This window comes from Sinocyclocheilus rhinocerous, unplaced genomic scaffold, assembly GCF_001515625.1.
Source record: "Sinocyclocheilus rhinocerous isolate Xijiao unplaced genomic scaffold, SAMN03320098_v1.1 scaffold1405, whole genome shotgun sequence".
In the NCBI taxonomy this organism is placed as follows: domain Eukaryota; kingdom Metazoa; phylum Chordata; class Actinopteri; order Cypriniformes; family Cyprinidae; genus Sinocyclocheilus; species Sinocyclocheilus rhinocerous.
The window spans coordinates 170,670-190,109 of NW_015645543.1; the positions used below are offsets into that span (position 1 = coordinate 170,670).

The following is a 19,440-nucleotide window of genomic DNA, read 5'->3' on the forward strand; positions in this document are numbered from 1 at the left end:
ATCAAACGCCAGGTTTTGTTATTGAGATACAGTCAGTCACTCTTTAAAGCCAGCTAATTGTTATTTGCAAGGCGTCTGCTCATGGCTTTGAGATGATAGTGTTGGTTTAAAGATTCTTACAAACAGGTGCAGATCAGTTTGACAGCATCAAACCATTACCCAGGACTGTGTATCCGATTTGGAAGCCTGACAGACACTGCAATGGAGGAGCTAAAAATAAAGCAAATTGCGCAATTGTTGCTGGGCTTTGATATTTATTGACTGATATTTATTTTAGGAAGCTTGTAGAGAGAGAAGTGGACTTTATGTCAGTTGAATCGGAGGCACAAAAGTAAAAGTAATTTGATTTATGTCAAGATTAAATTAGCATTGCATAAATTTCAGTGATGGCATCTTCATTTTTTTGTTGTTGTATGAGCAAAACTCCAGATTTATTACATATAAGTTACTTGTTTTAAATCTTTTAAAAGTTAACTAGAAGTGAAAATTAATTCACCTTCAGGCCATCCAAGATGTAGACGAGTTTGTTTCTTCATCAGAACAGATTTGGAGAAATTTAGCTTTACATCACTTGCTCACCAACAGGTCCTCTGCAGTGAATGGGTGCCGTCAGAATAAGAGTTCAAACAGATGATTAAAAACATCACAACAATGCACAAGTAATACAAATGATGCCAGTGAAGTGAAAAGCTGCATGTAATAAATCTGTTTTTAACCTCAAACTGTTTCTTACAGCTAAAATATGAGTCCTCTATTCATAAAGTTGTCTAGTCTGAATATGGAGAGAAATATGCACAGATCAAGCACAGTTAAACAGTCCAAAACTGTTCTAAACAAATATGTTGATGGATGTATAAGGACTGGACGAAATGTTATTATGGATTATGCACTTGTATTTTTGCCAGAATTATTACTTTAAAGGCTGATTTATGATTGATTATGTTTGGAAAACACTGGTTGTGGATTTGACACTATTCACTTATGTAATGCATGACATGGAATGGAAACATCAAATGAATAAAATCAACAGTACAACATATGTCCCGTAAAAACTGCAAGCCTGTCCGAATTTAAATCTGTTTCACCTGAGCATGCGATGTTGTTGATTTGCTGCACAGTGAATTTTTTTTTTTTTAGAAAACGTGCATGGTTATTTTAACTAAACATACCAACCAACACTCTCATATTTGCTGTGTTTAGAAAGCATATTTTAAAAGCATAATACAAGACCATAACTCTCACATGAGGTTAACTGCGAGTCCTCTTCTCTTCATCGAGTTAAATTTGCATAATTAAATGGGATATCACCCATCAGGATTGATGGAAATTGATTCTTTTTGAGAATCATCACTGGGCTACTGAAACAGAGGTCGATGAAGGCCCATTTCAGCCCATTACCAGCTTGTCCCAAGGATAATTCTGCTGCTATAGATTGAAATTTACCATAATGAGTGGCTTGCTCTTAATTTGACAGTCCAAATTTCAGCATAAAATGACATTTAAATTAGTAGAAGATTAAACATAAAGATGTGTTCTATAATCACTTTGCAACACAGTTTATCTTTTCTGTTAAGGTGCTGCAAGGTAAACCTCATCTCACAGAAAATCTGTGCAAAAACAATCTGTGCACAGAACGGCAGAAGTGCTGATGTCCTATATTTAGTCTTTGATTCGTCTCGGTCAGCTGAACCTTCACCACATCTGTGCAAGGTCATTATTAAGAATATTTTAATTGGAACAACCACGAAAGTACGTTTCCTAGTATCATCTTATTTTAACTACTGAAATGATAATAAAATGTGTAAAATATGCATTTATTGTTATTTTAATCAATTTGGTTATCATTTTGCTATGTTAAAATACTTTTAAAATACAAAATTAATGGTAAATATTTGCAATTCTGTTGATGCTAAACCAGCATAATTTGCTTCTTTAGCTACTCTGACACACGAGAAACATTTGAACAGTAGGCTATATTATTTAATCATCACCCCTGCTTCTGTGGTAAGACATTTTGGCCAAAACTGACTGTGGAAGTAAGAATTTAAGAGGAAGTAAGAACTGTTGTGGTTTTCTATGTGAACAATAACCTATTAAAACATCCTGTGCTGGACTCACATGCTTTACTGTATAAATTTACAGTGGCTAATTAGCTGACTTTACAAACCAAAATTTTTTTTGGCCAAACAAATCTAAGACTCAATCCTATAAACAGGGATAAGAAGTTTATTTTTAAAGACGGTCAAGTAGACATTTATTGTAATTGGATAGATGCCACTTCTTGTTGCTTGCCAGTTAATCAGTCATTTGCCAGTATTTGTTTTGGCTCTCCAGTTCATGAGTGCCCACTCCATAAACCAAGATTTCACAAATAGATTTGGAATAAAACGTAAAATAAAATGTAGAATGAACTCACTCCCAGTACTTTGTACTTTTTCCGTGGCTGACCAGAATATGTAATACTATAGGTTAAACATTAGATGGCAGTATTGAGTTGATTTACTAAAGCAGTTTGGAAACTCACCCATACTTGTAGGCAAATTGTGCCATTGCACCATGTCAGTGTTTAACAGTACATTGCCATGATTTACTCTTCATACTTTGCCCTTTGTAGAATTGCATTTAAAAGTGCTGCATTTGCATTTAAAATTTGATGGCTCAAACTAATAGTGATAAGACACAAATACGTGTCTTATCTCATATCCTAAATTGTGTTTAGGATTCTGATATGCTGGCAGGTTTTCCAGCACTAACCCAGCATAAACCACACACACACACACACACACACACATACAGGCTACTAATCCTTTGCTTTAAATATCGCTTTTGTGTAGTTTTTATTTTTAATTTTTTTAGTAATATAATTACTAATATAGTAATATAACTAATATAATTAGTAATATAAGTATTTATTTTTGGATTGATGCTTAAACAATAGATTAAAATAAATTACTCTATGCTAGACCAGCACCAAACCAGAATAAACTGTTTCAAAGGCAGATAAAATAAACACAAATTAATATTTAATCATTAATTCTAATTATATATATATATATATACAGTGGGTACGGAAAGTATTCAGACCCCCTTAAATTTTTCACTCTTTGTTATATTGCAGCCATTTGCTAAAATCATTTAAGTTAATTTTTTTTCCTCATTAATGTACACACAGCACCCCATATTGACAGAAAAACACAGAATTGTTGACATCTTTGCAGATTTATTAAAAAAGAAAAACTGAAAAATGCTCAGTATTTAGTAGAAGCACCCATTTGATCTAATACAGCCATGAGTCTTTTTAGGAAAGATGCAACAAGTTTTTCACACATGGATTTGGGGATCCTCTGCCATTCCTCCTTGCAAATCCTCTCCAGTTCTGTCAGGTTGGACGGTATATAAATCGCAGTAACACGTTATTTTTGGATCAGTGCTTAAATAATAGATTAAATTATATGTTACTCTATGCTTTCAATACTGAAGGCCCAACCTAAAATTAGTCTTCCTACATAATGAATTAGTCCCTGAGCAATTTTGGGGTACTGTGACTGTCTAGTTCCGACATTGTCCTTTTCCAATCACAGACCATCACACATGCACATCCACACACACCCCTGTCCTTTTGTCACCAGAAAACCTGAGCTGCTGCTAATTGTGTTGCTGGCAGGATGCCAAAGCCATTATGGGCCGTCTGTGCAGTGGGCTCTCGTAGAGAACTATGGCTAGATGAGCCGCCACTGCACCACAGTGTGGGACGGCTGCCAAAATGAACTCAGCAACCTCTTTGGTGTGCCCTTTGGGTCAGCTTACACAGCAGCGCACCGTTCTGCTGAAATCCCTGAATTAATGCAGAGAGAGAAGAAGAGGGGGAGGAATGACTCAAGCAAAATAGGAGATACACAAAATGGTGCTCACTTTTATTTGCAGTGTCAGAGTGGGGCAGTCCAGCACAAGGGGGTTTACAAGCGGTGATGAAATGTGAGAAGGTTTGGGGGGGAGGGGTGACGGTCGTGTCCATGTCATGTGTTCGCCTTCATTCATTTGGTGGTCTTCAAACAGACTTGGATCCAATAGTGCGCCCTAGTTTCTTTTAGGGTTATGGGTATATCAATCTCTGGGTTTGTGTCAGCTCTTCACTTTTTGACCTTGCCCTGGGCGGCCACAGCCTCCATGGCCTTGCGCACCGTTTCCTCGTCTCCCAGGAACTGCATGGGTTTGATGGGTTTCAGGTCCTTGTCCAGCTCATAGACGATGGGAATGCCTGTGGGCAGGTTCAGCTCCATGATGGCTGCATCTGACATGCCTGTAGACACAGGTGAACATCATGTCACATGCATTGAGTTTTCAAAGCCTCGACCTTTCCTTGACCCCTGTGACCTTTACTTCCTACAGTGCATCGCTCTCGAGGGAGAATGCAGAACCTTTCTGCTGAAAGGTTGTGCCTGTAACAGGAACCTCCTCGTCTCTTCTATGTATGAATGAGGGCTTTAAATAGTCCCTGTGTCATCTGGTATCATTGAGGCCTGGTGGTCAGACACATTCTGTGTTTTTGAATGCTGTATGTAATTGTTCCTTGATATGCTGAGCTAACTTGAAGTTCTATTATATAATGCATCACTCGCCCGATTGATTCCCTGAATAGTCTTTTAACTAAATGCTTGGTGGGATGATACTCACTCTCTAAGTGCTTGACGATGCCACGGAGGCTGTTGCCATGGGCTGCGATTATGACGTTTTTGCCGGCCTTGATCTCAGGTACAATAACCTCATTCCAGAAAGGCAGGGCACGAGCGATGGTGTCCTTCAAGCTCTCGCAGATGGGAAGCTCGCCCTCTTTCAGACCCTTGTATCGTCTTGACTGGTGAAAGATAGGAATGGAACATGATCAAACGTGCAGCCAAGCCATCATCAGTGTTTACATGAGTGACATGAGTGACAAAAGCAAAGTGTCACATGCATCAATGAATTATGCCAGAATTAAATGTATGAATAATTTTACAAATAAATAGTTTAAGATTAATATATAAATTCATATATATATATATATATATATATATATAATATACATACAGTGTGTATCTATAAAGACTGGGCAAAAACGGCATCCATGGGAGAGTTCCAAGGCAAAAGCCATTGCTGACCAAAAAGAACACAAAGGCTCGTCTCACATTTGGCAAAAAATATCTTGATTATCCCCAAGACTTTTGGGCAAATATTCTGTGGACTGATGAGAGTTTAACTCTCTGAAAGGTGTGTGTGCCGTTACATCGGGTGTAAAACCAACACCGCATTCCATAAAAAGAGAGATTTCACAGAGATGTGAGACTCATTGCCAGCTATCGCAAACGCTTGATTGCCATTGTTGAAAGGGTGGCACAACCAGTTATTAGATTTTAGGGGGCAATTATTTTTTCACATAGTGCCAGGCAGGTTTGGGCGGCTTTTTTCCCTTAACAAATGAAATCATTGAAACGGCATTTTGTATTGGGTTATCTTTGTGTAATATTAACATTGGTTTGATGATCTGAATCATTCAAGTGGGACAAATATGCAAAAAGTAAAAATAATTTTAAAAAAACCGGAAGGGGGCAAAAACTTTCACATCACTATATATATATATATATATGTCAAATTTACTTCATATTTATTTAATATTTTTAATATTTATCTTTAACATCTGATCTCTTTCTCTTACCTCACTGATGCTCTTGTGGTATGGATGGTCCTTATCCATAGGAGGAGGGGGAATATCAAATGATCTGCGCCAGATCTTGACCTGCTCCTCTCCGTGCTTGGCTGCCGTCTCTGCCTTGTTCAGACCAGTCAGACCACCGTAGTGACGTTCATTCAGACGCCAGGTGCGCACTACAGGCAGCCACATCTGGTCTGTGACCTCCATGATGGTCCACAGAGTCTTGATAGCGCGCTTCAGAACGGAGGTGTAGCACACATCAAACTTCATGCCTGCATCTTTGATGGCTTGAGCGCCTCGCTTTGCTTCCTCTAGACCCTTTTCACTGAGGTCTGCATCAAACCAGCCACAGAAACGGTTCTCTTGGTTCCAGGAGCTCTCGCCGTGGCGTACAATCACTAGACGATGAGCAGCAGCCATTTTGAATGAATTTGGGTTTTACTACAGTATTTTCCAGACTAAACCCACCAAACACAGCCCTCCTTGCTGTTGTGCACACACTCTGTGACAGACAGTGAGTCCTGCTTGCCTGTGCTATGCTCTTTTTATAGCATTCTGGTATGTGGCCCATCATATATGTCAAATCTATTCTGCTTTGAACCAATCAGAATGTTTCACTTTCAGAATGACAGCTGAACTTACCAATTGACTCTCATGTGTAAGGGGGTGGACTGGATATCTATCTACTGCTCGAAGGGCAGAGGTCGTGAACAGATTCAAAATAGCTACATGACTTTTAAACTGAGAAGTGTGGAATAAAAGTGCAAAGATCAGAGTAAGCCTTAGATCTCAGAAGCCATCAGTAAACACTGTAGCTCAAATGTAGAGAGAATGTAGAGACCTTAATGTATAGTACAGCAAGAGTTTCCAGGATTTTTTGGTCACTGAGGATTTAAGTATCCTGTTAATCTTTTAATAGCTAGCTATAATGAACTTCTTAATGTCATAAATTATTATGTATATAACAATTTAATTAAAGAAAATAATGTATGTTTATGCAACATTTATATTTGAGTTTGTCTGCTTACAATAAAAACATAGCATGGTCTTATTAAAAAACTCATTTAGTTTATTATGAAGTTCATTATTGCTAGTTATTAAAGTGTTAACTCTATTTAAACACTATTTAGAAGTAGAAAAAAGCAATTCAGTCTGCATAAGGAGAAACATTCACTTCTTTGTCCATGTGTATCATTTTATATGTACTACCTTTCATATCCAGCAGAGGCGATGGTGTGTTTCCACAGGTAAAGCACTGAAAATAGAGCTGTAACCATTCCTCACTTCTTTTCCACCCCCCTCCTCTCTCCCTCTCTTCCTCCAGCTTTCATCTCTGTATCTGCAGTGGAAACTGTGTGTGGTATGTATATATTTTAGCCATTTACATACCATAATTAGGTTCATAATTAAATTACATATTAAATGCAAAGCATGATTTGCTTAATTTTAGCTTCTTATGCAAATAATGACCTTGGTGGCATTCGCAGTGCGTATACTTAAACGTATAAATGTAGCATTTTGTTTTATGTTTAAAAATCTCATAATTTCTTATCAAAATTGTATTATACTCCTTGTCTTGCACATACCACTGCACGTAGCTCTCACTGTCTCTCTCCCTCTCTCTCTCTCTCTTTCTGCTATTGATACTGCATTGTCAGAGTTTAGAAAATCACTTGCGTCAGAGCTCCTTTCTGGCTATATAAGCTGCGCTGACTGCAGTAGGAGCAGCAGATCAGTGTTTGAGGGCTGATCGAGCTGACAGTGGTACTGAGGCACAGAGCAGCTTGTCCTTGGAGCCATGAGTGCCGTCGGGTTTGACCCCTACTTCTCGTCCTCGTACAAGCGCTGGTATGTGGAGAGCAGCCCCCGGGTTTCTCAGCGTGGTCGTTCTCGCACCACTTTCTCTGCCCATCCCCCTTCTCTCTCCTCGAGCCGCCTCCACTATGCCTCCCCCGGAAGGACCTCCGCCGGACTGCTGCTGAGCAGCCCTGGCCGCTCCGTGGACATGGACATCAGCCATGCCACCCAGGTAAGCTCCGAATTCCGGGCAGTGCGAACTCAAGAGAAGGCCCAGCTGCAAGAGCTCAACGACCGTTTCGCCGGTTACATCGAGCGCGTCCATGAACTAGAGCAGCAGAACCGTGCCCTGGAGGCTGAGCTGCTCCTGCTGAGGCAGAGGCATGTGGAGCCTTCCCGACTGAGGGGCCTGTACGAGCAAGAGGTCCGCACTCTGAGAGCTGCCGTCGAGGAGGCCCGCATGGAGAGGCAGGCTGCGCTGAGCCACCGCGAGAGTATGGAAAATGCCTTGCAGAGCCTGCAGGCCAGCTACGAGGAAGAGGTGGTTGCCCGCGAGAACACCGAAGGCAGGCTTCTGGAGGCCCGCAAGGAGGCCGACGACGGTGCTCTGGCTCAGGTAGAGCTGGAGAAGAAGGTTGATACGTTGCTAAATGAGCTGGCGTTCCTGAAGAAGGTCCACGAGGGTGAGATCTCAGAGCTGCAGGCCCAGATTCAATATGGAGCCCAGATCGCCATTGAGGCGGAGACCGCCAAGCCCGATCTGTCCAGTGCCCTGCGCGACATCAGAGCCCAGTACGAGAAGCTGGCAGCCAAGAACATCCAGTCAGCTGAAGAATGGTTCCGTGGGAAGATGGGCCACCTGACAGAGAGTGTGGTGCACCACACTGACGCAGTGAGGAACTCCAAGGATGAAGCGGGAGAGTATCGCCGCCAACTTCAGGCATGTGTCCTTGAGATCGCTGCCTGCAAGGGTCTGAATGAGTCTCTGGAGAAGCAGCTCAGGGAGGTGGAGGACAAGCAGAGTGCAGAGATTGCAGCCATGCAGGTTAGTTCTACTAAGAACTATTTTGAGTAATTTAAGTTCTCAAACCATTATTTTGACACCCATCCTTCCCTGCAGGATACAATCAGTGACCTTGAGGATGAGCTTCGAGCTACTAAGGGCGAAATGGCGAGATACCTTAAAGAATACCAGAATCTTCTCAATGTCAAGATGGCACTTGATATTGAGATAGCTGCTTACAGGTTGAACTGCTAATATAAAGTCAGATTTTTAGATTCATGTCAATGCTTCCGATTCGTCACATGATCTTTTCTGTTTTTGCAGGAAGTTGCTTGAGGGGGAGGAGTCTCGCTTCAATGTGGGTGTGGGAGGATTGGTCGGTGCTTACTCTGTTGGTCCCGTTTACTCCCGACCCATGTTCTCACTGTCCACCCTGAGCTCTGGCGCCCCTTACCTGTTTGGATCTCGCCTGGTTAGTGCATCACTCTCAGCCGATGAGGCCATCACATCCAGTCAAGCTCAAGAAGCTGCTGCCAGTCCTACCAAGGAAGAGAAAGAGGAAGTAAAGGAAGAGGAAGCGGAAGAGAAGGAAGAAGAAGAAGAGGAGAAAGAGGAAGAAGAGGAAGTAAAGGAAGAGGAAGCGGAAGCGGAAGAGAAGGAAGAAGAAGAAGAAACAAAGGAGGAAGCGGAAGGTAAGATTCGTAATTAAGAATTCTAAATACTGACAAGATGTGCATTACTAAATTATTGTTTTAAACAGGTGCTGAACAGGAAGAGGAAGCTGGAGCAAAGGAAGAGGAAGCTGCAGCAGAGGAAGAGACTGAAGAAAAGGAAGATGTTAAAGGGGAAGAAGAGAAAGGAGATGAAAAAGAGGGAGGTGGGGAAGAGGGAGAGGAGGAAGAGGGAGAGAAAGGTGAGGAGGCGGAAGTGGCTGCAGAGGAGGATACTGAGACAGAGAAAAGTGAGGAGAAAGCTGACACAAGTGCTGATAAGGCCAAAGAGGATACAGAGGCAGACAAGAAAGACACTAAAATAGAAAAAGACAAGGTCGAGAAGGAAACTGAGAAGGAAAAAGTTGAGCCTAAGGCTGAAAAAGCCAAAGAGGAAGTCGAACCTGAACCAGCCAAAGAGAAAGCCAAGGAGAAAACTGAACCTGTACCTGAACCAGAGACAAAGGATAAAGGCAAGGAAGAACCAGAGAAACCCAAAGCTAAGGAAAAGGCAGAGCCAGAAAGGGAAAAGGGAAAAGACGAAGGTGAGAAAGGCAAGAGTGAGAAAAAGGAAAGTGTGAAGCAGGAAAAGGGAAAGGAGAAACCCAAGGGGAAGAAGTAATGAGTCGGATCTATAACAGCACAAATACCAGTAGCCTGACCTGCTTCTCTAGTTCTCCTTCAGTCTGTAACTATCAACATGCCTTGATCAATGGTGCTCAGAGCATTTGAAATCACAGTCAACTTTATCAGCTTTTAAAACATAATGATTGTCTGATGTTACTGAGATGATCTACATATCTGAGTTAATGTATGCTTGTGAAGTAGATTATATTTTTGAATGAGGCATCAGTCTGGCAATAGATTGTAAAAAAGTGAATCTTTGCTGCCAGTGCAATAAAAACATGCTTCTCGATGATCAAAAAGATTTGCTGACTTTTTTCTTGACATTATTTGTGGGGGTAATCTTATTTAATAGTTTCCTTACTCAGAAGTTCTCTAATATCTGCTTAGTTTAATGGATGCCTTTAGATATTTAAAGCAGAAACTTTTAATATGAAAGGTATGAATCTGCAACACTTTTAAGAGTTATAAAAAAATTGTGGATTTAATAAAAAAAAATATGCAGAATGCCTAAAGTGGGTAAACTTCATGAATAGAAAACTCCAGTGAGACATTTATTAAGAGATTTACTCATCATGTGATCTTTAATAAAAACGTTTTTGTACTTGTACACATCTTTTAAACGTTTTCAAAGGTACCTCTAAAAAAGTTAAACTTTGTATAGAACCTTTTAAAACAGTGCTATACAGAAAACACATATGTACGTAAACATGCACAGACATCAGGAGATAAAATTGACAGTATAAGAATAAAATAAGAGTACATATAGTTGTCAGATGGAAATCTGGGTCATGTTACTAAAGACACCAAGTTCAATGTAAAATAGACAGTCGTTAATGTTACGGTTAGGGTATATCCTTTAAAAAGACTTTTCAGAATTGTATTTATTAGTATACTAATAAATACAATTCTGGAAGCTTTTTATTTAATGTATCTGTAACACCGCAATAAGGTTGTGAATACATTAACATCACACAATTTTATCTCACAGTTTTTTAAATCTTTGCTTACTTAAATTTCTTCGTATAGGCTGCTAATTAATTTTTATATCAAAATAAAGAGATGTACGAACAACAAATAAACAAAACCATATTTTTATATTAACAATAACCAAAATTATATATTTGATATTTGTTAATGCACAATACTTTAGAATGGCTATAGAAAACATGTTACGTGCGATGTGGTAATGTAAATAACCTTGATTTATAGTGTTACAAAGAGTCACAAAATCATATTTCTCATCATATACCTGTATTCATGGTGATATTTACCCCATTGTACTACAATTGGTTCTGTCAGGCTGCTGTGAATGACAAAACAGTCATAAGATCCTTTGTGATTTCTGTCAAGCTCCACACTGGTTCTCATCTGAAAGGTTTCATCATCATTTGGTCTGATTCCAGATGATATTTGGCTCTCAATGTTAATTCTGTCAAATCTGATGTTCATCTTAATAACTCTGGGATAGAAACCAGTGACCAGACAGCTCAGAACCAGCTTACTGTGATCATCAGGAGCTTTCCTGGCAAAGACACGAACATCGGGTAAATCTGGAGCAGAAAATAATAATGCAATCAACAAATAAACCAATAATTCTCTCCAACTGTGTGAAAAAAAAATGTTGTCTTTATAATTATTAATCGAATAATTTAGTTAGCTGGCATGAGATCCATTGTGGCAGTCTTATCTTCTAATGGCACTTCGATTTCCTGACGTCCACACATAACTGTAGTGAAAAATTTGCATATGTGATCAAACACTTTCATGTATTTTTTAGAATTTAACCAAATTAAGGGTTTTCACATTGCAATGGACTGCTGATGAATATCCCAAACCCAGAAGTGAAAACCATGTTCAAATGAGAATATTTCAATGCATCAAATAAGAATAATGCTGCCAAACCTGTCCTTTACAGTTTTACATTTGCAACTCTTCATTAGTACAACATATTATACAAACTACTGCAATACTGACAACTACACCTAAATTACTAGTGAATCTGTATGTATTGCTGTGGTCTAATTTCACAACTTGTGCTGCACAAATAGTTCACAAAACATGAGGTGCATATTTGGAGTCCGTTGTAGCAGTATCAGGGAATTATGCCCTGGGCTGAATATATAAATAATTCTAATATGTTTTTGAATAGACTGAAAAGGCAACAATACTTTGATTAATTCAGTTTTCTCACTTTTATTTTTTTTATTATGTATCATATTTAATGTAACGATGGGCAATTAACAACACTGATCCCTTAAACAGTCCGTTATGAATGTTGCAGTGTCGTATATATCTCTGATGGTGCACTCTCGGCCTGCAATGCAGCAACATGTTCATTTAAATCATCACATAGTATGGGCAATTACTGTCATGTCGGCAGATGTTTCAAAGCTGATTGAACAAAACATTCAATAAAAATAATGTACATATCGATGCAAATCATTTTAGGCAGATCTTTTAAGTTGCTGACCTTGTAAAGAACTCAAATGTGATGAATCTCAATAACGAGATTTTCTAAATATATATTTAAACAACATATATTACCTGTTTCATGAAGAGTCAGCAATACTGTCACATTTTAGTCACCTGACCTGTCCAACAGTTAAAGGAAGTGTCTTGTGAGGTGGCTGTTTTTTCTTCTACCAAGTGGACTGATATCACTTTAAAATGTATTTTACAAAAAATAATTTCCAGAGACTAAAAATTAGGCATATATATGACACTTTCATCCATTGTTTTACATTATTTTTTTTTAAGATTTATTACATTTTTAAGATATTTAGAGTTCCTTAATGATCTTCTTCACTTTTGAACTTGATGACTGTCATTTTTAGTATAAACTTAAAAGAGTTTTATTTCCATATAGGAAATCACTCGACTTAAACTAAATTGCTGTACTTTAATATTTTTTTAATCACTTACAAAGTATGCGAATATATAAACCACACTCACAAATAACATACATAAAAATCCATGCATACCAATAAACACCTGAGGAAAAATACAAGACAGAGTAAATAGTGTATTTTAATATGGTGTTTATTGAGCAAATGCTGCTGAGAAATTCATTCAGATGAACAAAGACATGGGACTGCAAACGGTAGCACCTCATTAACGGTAAGTAGTTGAATTCAAGTCAATCCTATGCATACAAGAATGTATGTGCGCATTGATGGGTTTATTTTCAAATGCACTCATCAGGTAAACATAACTGACAACCGTAAAAAGCATGTTTAAGGCTAAGAGTTTCTTAGTTGCTTTACGTACTGAGTGTATATGACCATGGGCTATTTTCACCATCGTCTTCGTCCTTTTTTTTTTTACATTTTTGACTCAGTTGGTGTCCTCGCGATAATATTTATAAGGCTACTTTTGTCAGAACACATGTCTCTACATCCCTCATTGCTCTAATTCAAAGTAAATGTCATTCCCCACCGCTCTGCGCGTATTTGATATTACTGTCATACATAGGGTGGTTATTTTTCTATCTCAAAAAAACAAGGAGTGCACTCCCTCCTGAGCTGGCATGCAGATGCCACATTCAAGTGACCGCCCCCCTCCCCCAGGTATTGCAATTTAAACGAAAGTGAAAGTGAGTCCCCGGCGTCCCGGAACGCATATGCAGCAGAACCCATTTAAAGCTGTCACTCAACATGCATTTTTTAGCTTGCCGCGTCTTATGGCTTCTCTCTATGCTTGTTTTTGTTTCAGTGTGGTTAATGTAATACATCTGTTGAGCTTTATGATTTCTTCGTTATGTTAGTTTTGTGTTGATTGCTTGATATGCTTCCTCCCCGGTTCCTCTTCGGTCGGTTATAGCTGGACGCTAGGATCTAATCTGCTTCGGTGGCCTTCGCTACCTGCTTCTCCACGGTTTTGGAGACCACCTTCTCCTGAACGGTTTCCTCCACCTCCTCTCCTTTCTCGGTGACGGTAACAGTTTTTGTGACTTTGACTCCACCTTCCCCTGTGGTGATGGTCTCCACCGTCTTGGTGATCACAACCCTCTGGCTCGTTTCATCTTTGGTTGGGCTCTCGTCCACTCCGTTGGAGATCATCTCCTTCTTATCGGACTCTTTCTTCTCGTCTTTCTTGCCCATGTCTCCGTTCACGGTGGCCTCCTTCTTTTTGTCTTCAGGCTCTTTTTCTGGTTCACTCTTTTTAGTGGCTTTCTCATCTGCTGGCTTTGGGGAATCTTCTTTAGCTTCTGCTTTCGGTGGTTCTGCCTTTGGTTCTTCTTTCTTAGGACTCTCAGTCTTGGGGGCTTCCTTTTTTGGAGCCTCTGTCTTAGGTGTCTCCTTCTTCGGGCTTTCGCTCTTTGGAGATTCTGGTTTAGGCGTCTCTGTCTTGGTTTCTGTCACAGTTGCTTTTTCCTTCTCAGGTTTGGGCTCCTCCTTCTCCTCTTTTCCTTTCTTGTCTTCCTTTGTCGCTTCTGCTTCTACTTTCTTAGGCTGCTCCTTTGCTTCTGGTTCTTTTTCACCAGGTGATCCTTTGTCGCTACCTGCCTCTGCCTCATCTTTCTCATCACCCTCTTCTTCTTCTTCTGCTCCTTCTTCTCCTCCGCTGGTCTGTTTCTCCTCTGCTTTCTCACTCTCGGGAGAGGCCTTTGCCTCGGGTGCTTTAGTTTCCTCTGCATCGTCCTCTTTCTTTTCCTCCTCACCCTCCTCTTCCTCTTCTCCCTTCTCTTCCTCTTCATCATCCTTTCCTGCTTCTTCTTCTTCTTCTGCTTCTTCACCTCCCTCTTTCTCTCCCTCCTCTTCATCCTCAGCAGGGGCTCCGGAGGCTACTTTGGCTTGGCTGGAGGCAACCACCTCCTCCTCTGCTTCTCCTTCCTCCTCACCTTCACCTTCCTCTCCTTTCTCACCTTCCTCCTCACCACCTTCTGCATCCTTACCCTCCTCCTCTCCTTCTTCTTCTCCCTTGGCAGCGGACAACTCTTCTGCCATCTCAGCCAAAGCCTCGTCCATCTCAGACTTCTCATCCTCCACCCTGGTCTGCTCGATGATCTCCTCTACAAACTTGTGTTGCACTTTAAGCTTTGGAGGCTCACTTTTGACCTTGGGGCCTTTGGTGACGGACTGGCGATATGGGAAAGTGCTAAAGTGGCTCTCCTCTCCTTCAAGAAGTTTTCTACATAAAGAGAAAAGGCATCGAATTGCGATTTAGGCTATTATAAATTGTATGTAAAGATTACATGCAGACATTTCTCTGAAATATGTATGGCTACATAATTTGCCAAAATACAGATAATTAAGTGTTAAAAAACGCTTTCTTTTTTTGCGTAAAATAATATATATTCTCATTCTCATATTTACATTAATAAATATTTCAACAATAATGTGTTAAATGATAATTGTTAATAAATATGAAATATAATATTATATAATAATAAAATATTAAATATTACGCAAAATATTAAATCTAATAAAAACAATATTTGCTTATTTTTAATAATAAATTATAATATTACTAACTAAAAATAAAAGGTATTTACACCATACTCATATGCAAAATATTTCCCAATCTTACCTGTATGCAGCAATCTCTATATCTAGTGCCATTTTGACATTCAGGAGGTCTTGGTATTCGCGAAGATGCCGTGCCATCTCCCATTTCGTGCTCTTGAGTTCATTCTCCAGCTGGTGGACGGTTTCCTAGTGCGTCAGACACAATATTGTGAGAGTTTAGTCAAATAAATCTGTTGCTAAAGACAGAAAGAAACTGTCGTATTCTCAAGATAATCATTTGTGTACAAATATATATATATATATTCCTGGCATGCTTCAAGGAACTTTCTGTGTATATGATTCTAATGATCTCACAGCACCAATTAATTTACAATTCACAGTATCACTGTATGGCTTCAAGGGCAACCACTATGTCCATTCAGTCTATGTGTATGAGGTGATTCCAGGACACAGCCAATGAGCGAATCCTGCCTCTGCTCTGACTCAGCAAAAAGCGGGGAGAGACTGCATTGTGGGTGTCTGCCTCTCCTTAACCCTTTCTAACACCATTCCACTGCACCTATGATGTAATGAAGCATCATATGCAAATCCTCTTGTGGGTGACCAGTTGGTTTAGTGAGCTCTGAAGAAAAAGCATTACACAGCCATGCAGACTTCACTGTGACTTGATTTCATTATTGATGATAGCAGCAGCACATTTTAAAAGCCACATTGATTTATGATTCACTACAGTACAACTGCAGCAAGTCTGCAACCATTGTTCACCACAATATTCAGAGTAGTGGTCTAACAATATGAGTTTTCAGTGGCAATTGAGGAACATTATTTTATCAAAACTATACAAAACCATACACATATTATTGTTTTTCAACTTTAAAGCACTTTTTAAAATGCACGATCAGTCTTGCATAACGTAGCCTATACTTATTGTTTAGAGCATGCGATTTTGTACCTGAAGGCTGGCAAGGTCATTGTTGTGTCGGTCCTCTATGTCGTTCAGCTGCCTCTCCAGAGACTCTTTGGTTCCTCGGACAGACTCCAACTCGATGGTTCTGGACTGTAACTGACGGCGATAGTCTGCGATCTCGTCCCGTGCAGATTTGATGGCGCTTTTATTTTGCTCGGCGGCCTCCGTGAGTTTGGTGTAGCGGCACATGAACCAGTCTTCCACCTGCTGGAGGTTTTGCGTCGAGTGGCCCTCCAGCTGCGAGCGAATCTCCCGCAGCGCTTCGGTGATATCCGCCTTCTGGTAGTCCCTCTTCTCCACGGCGATCTGCGACGCTTGCACCTGCGCCAACAGATCGCTCATCTCCTCTTGGTGGTTGTTGCGGATAAACGCGATCTCGTCCTGCAGGGACTGCACTTTCTTCTCCAGCTCGGCTTTGACGAGTGCTGAGTCACCCATGTTCTTCATCAGGGCACGGACTATCGCCTCCGTCTCTTCCCTGATGCGCGCTTCCTCGTCGAAGCGGTCCCTGAGGCGCTGGATGTCTTCGTCGATGTGCTCGGTGTCCAGTTGGATCTGCGCCTTCTCGTGATGGATCTGCTCCAGCATGGAGCGCAACTCCTGCAGCTCTTGGTCGTAAAGTTCGCCCAGCTGAGACTGCGACACCTGCTTCTGCCGCAGTGCCTGGATCTCCGCCTCGATCTGCTTGTTCTGCTGCTCCAGAAAGTGCACCTTGTCGATGTAGCCGGCAAAGCGGTCGTTGAGTCCCTGGAGTTGCTCCTTCTCGTTGGAGCGCTTGTAGTCTCCATTGAGGATGGAGGTCTGGGTGTAATCGAGGCTGTCGGTGGAGCTCAGAACTGTTGAGCCGTAAGCTCGCGCCACCGGGACGTTGAAGGTCCTCTTGTAGGAAGAAGAGCTGGGGCTTGCCCGCGACCAGGTCTGGGAGCGAAACCCGCTGGAGGGGCTCGAGTAGCTCGTCCTGGTGTCCATCACCCTGCGGTAAGGGCTTCCTATAGTGTCTATCGGATAACTCATCCGGACGGACGGGGTGTGAACGTGCAGATGAACAGAAGAGTGAGGTAAAGTAGTGTATAGGTGCAGGGTGTGTGGCTCTCTCAGCGCTGGATAGCCGCTCTACCTGCCTTACACTTAACTAGTGCTTGGGAGGCTATGCAGTGTGCGATATATTATAAAAATAACTTTCAAAAACGTTTTCTGTTCTAAAATTTACTTTTAAAGACTTTTTAGACTGGACACTAAAAGTGTGTGATGTATTTGTGGTGTTTAATCTAAGTGATACATAATCAGTAGGCCTACTTATGTTTTATCAGCCATCAAATGTTTAAAAACTCAGTCAAAATGTACATCTACACTTTTATGTAAAACGAATAGGCACGAACAACCTTTTCTGTTGATAAGCCCTAAAGCTCCATTATTCGCGCCATGGGTTGATGTGAAACGCTTAAAAGTACAATTTCTTACAAAATATGGTAATAGATATGTTGGTTTGCATTATGGTTATAGGGCTATAGTTACAGTCGATGTGACATCATTGGTACTCTGGACAGAGTCTGAGCACGCAGCCCAATCACTGACTGAGAGTCTACAGTCAGCACCAAGGACAGCGGCCCGTATCAGACACATTCAAGGGTGTTAGCTGGACTGTAGTGTGCTAATCCTTCTATGCAATGACGCTATTTTCTTTTCAAAAATTTGTCATTGCTGAATATATGAAATTAAATGATACTTAAAGTTATTTTTTTTATTTCTTACAAGAAATAACTGAGCAGGCGTTTTGAGCAATGAGCCTTGCACTGTAAAAACATAGATGTCTGTAGAACTTATTTATTTAAATAAATGTCTCAATTTAAAATGTTAAGATGCCATGCTATTCCTGAAAGTTGTGCTAAAAATGAGTAAGTTAATAAGTAATATAGTAAGTTAACGGACTACAAAATCAAACAGGAAAAAGCAATAATGAATGAAATATATTATTTAAGTTATTTATTTATTCATAGCATCTTTTTTACAGTGTTATATTCATTTAAAATATATTTTCTAAATATAACAATTCTAACTTTGGCTTTTTGTGCTGGTTGATGACTTAACTTTTCTATTAACTGCAATCCTGCCTTTTCAGAATAGACAAAATATTCATGTCATGTTGGACTGGGACATGTCAGATAGTGCTGACTGCCTCTAAAAGAACACCTGCTATGCATAGAAAGCACTCTACTTCTTACCTTTATTTGCTTCACATGGCCAGGGTTTGAATATACAGTATATGATAACCTAAAGGACATAATATGACAAATCTGCTTATATGATCTCCCTTTTTCTAATGAAACCTGAGCAAAATGAGTAGGATTGCTGTAAACAGGCTCAAAATATTCAAAAAATATCAAGAATGCACAATTCTTTTCAAAAACACTTTAAAGTTTTAGTGTTATTGTTTTCTATCTGAGTATACATTTTTATGATGCTCATAAGTAAAAGTGTTGAGATGGCAATTGATTGATCCAGAACTGCAGCTGCTGTAGATAATTCAACCATTTGGAACTGTGCAGTGAAAGTCATTTTGACCTTATACAGACATCTAGCATTAGCAACTGCTAATTTCCAGCATTTCCCATCGCTTAGCACAGAGTTTAATCATATCACCAAAAATTCAAAATGATTCATCGCAATGTTCCAAGCTAGTCCTATTGAACCATAAGAGGACGATAAATTTGTCTTTGTTAATTATAGGCCTTTTTCTATTTGCTTTGTCATTGGGTTGGTGTCCGGGCATTAATGTGAAGCCAGATTTAGCTTGCGTGCAATCATTCAGAGCAGCAGCAGAAGAGCTCCTGAACTCAGTGACCTTATGTCTCTACCGTCCAGCCCCAAGTAAAGACCATCTCTTCAAAATGTGCAAATCATCCCTGAGGAGCCGGGCGCCTGTCGCTCAAGGTGCTTTTGTGGCCATGCAGAGCAGTGCGGTTTAAAATTCAATGCAGGCCACCAGTAATGCTGCAGAGCACGCCCTTACAGTACCAGCCTACTGTGATGCATTATTGGAGATCCAGCTATAATGTGACTACATTACGGGCAGTGAACTCCGAATCAGTATGACAGCGATGAGGCACGTACACAGGGAGAGAAGCCTGTGATTTATTAATAAACAATGCTTGAGGGAGGTATGCGGAGCATTAGTGGAG

The 19,440-nt window shown here is 40.3% G+C and overlaps 3 protein-coding genes across 4 annotated transcripts; 1 reads left to right on the forward strand and 2 right to left on the reverse strand.

Annotated features, from left to right (window-relative positions):
* Positions 1–3,893: 3,893 nt before the first annotated feature.
* On the reverse strand, positions 3,894–6,230 carry LOC107706476 (phosphoglycerate mutase 2). Its single transcript, XM_016510195.1, has 3 exons — positions 5,693–6,230; positions 4,675–4,855; positions 3,894–4,300 (listed from the first exon to the last, which is right to left on the reverse strand). The coding sequence occupies exons 1-3, from the start codon at positions 6,107–6,109 to the stop codon at positions 4,131–4,133; spliced, it is 768 nt and encodes a 255-aa protein (XP_016365681.1). The 5' UTR covers positions 6,110–6,230; the 3' UTR covers positions 3,894–4,130.
* Positions 6,231–7,012: 782 nt separating this feature from the next.
* Positions 7,013–10,106, forward strand: LOC107706475 (neurofilament light polypeptide-like). Of its 2 annotated transcripts, XM_016510192.1 has the most exons (5): positions 7,013–7,049; positions 7,348–8,531; positions 8,607–8,731; positions 8,814–9,181; positions 9,250–10,106. In XM_016510192.1, exons 2-5 carry the CDS (start codon positions 7,488–7,490, stop codon positions 9,819–9,821), a joined length of 2,109 nt encoding a protein of 702 aa, XP_016365678.1. In that variant the 5' UTR covers positions 7,013–7,049; positions 7,348–7,487; the 3' UTR covers positions 9,822–10,106. The 2 variants fall into 2 exon arrangements, with proteins under 2 accessions (XP_016365678.1, XP_016365680.1); XM_016510194.1 differs by lacking the exon at positions 7,013–7,049 and having other exon boundaries at positions 7,300–8,531.
* Positions 10,107–13,137: 3,031 nt separating this feature from the next.
* Positions 13,138–17,354, reverse strand: LOC107706474 (neurofilament medium polypeptide-like). The gene is made up of 3 exons (XM_016510191.1): positions 16,247–17,354; positions 15,356–15,480; positions 13,138–14,956 (listed from the first exon to the last, which is right to left on the reverse strand). Exons 1-3 carry the CDS (start codon positions 17,273–17,275, stop codon positions 13,660–13,662), a joined length of 2,451 nt encoding a protein of 816 aa, XP_016365677.1. The 5' UTR covers positions 17,276–17,354; the 3' UTR covers positions 13,138–13,659.
* Between the last annotated feature and the right edge of the window lie 2,086 nt (positions 17,355–19,440).

Bases quoted from the DNA above. Each gene is read 5' to 3' on its own strand.
- LOC107706475 (XM_016510192.1), top strand. From the start codon at position 7,488: ATGAGTGCCGTCGGGTTTGACCCCTACTTCTCGTCCTCGTACAAGCGC. The intron at 8,532-8,606 runs GTTAGTTCTACT...CCTTCCCTGCAG, and splicing joins CAGAGATTGCAGCCATGCAG to GATACAATCAGTGACCTTGA. The intron at 9,182-9,249 runs GTAAGATTCGTA...TGTTTTAAACAG, and splicing joins AACAAAGGAGGAAGCGGAAG to GTGCTGAACAGGAAGAGGAA.
- LOC107706474 (XM_016510191.1), bottom strand. From the start codon at position 17,275: ATGAGTTATCCGATAGACACTATAGGAAGCCCTTACCGCAGGGTGATG. The intron at 15,481-16,246 runs GTACAAAATCGC...CTGACGCACTAG, and splicing joins ATGACCTTGCCAGCCTTCAG to GAAACCGTCCACCAGCTGGA. The intron at 14,957-15,355 runs GTAAGATTGGGA...CTCTTTATGTAG, and splicing joins ATAGAGATTGCTGCATACAG to AAAACTTCTTGAAGGAGAGG.
- LOC107706476 (XM_016510195.1), bottom strand. From the start codon at position 6,109: ATGGCTGCTGCTCATCGTCTAGTGATTGTACGCCACGGCGAGAGCTCC. The intron at 4,856-5,692 runs GTAAGAGAAAGA...ATCTTTCACCAG, and splicing joins ACCACAAGAGCATCAGTGAG to TCAAGACGATACAAGGGTCT. The intron at 4,301-4,674 runs GTGAGTATCATC...CTGTGTCTACAG, and splicing joins CATCGTCAAGCACTTAGAGA to GCATGTCAGATGCAGCCATC.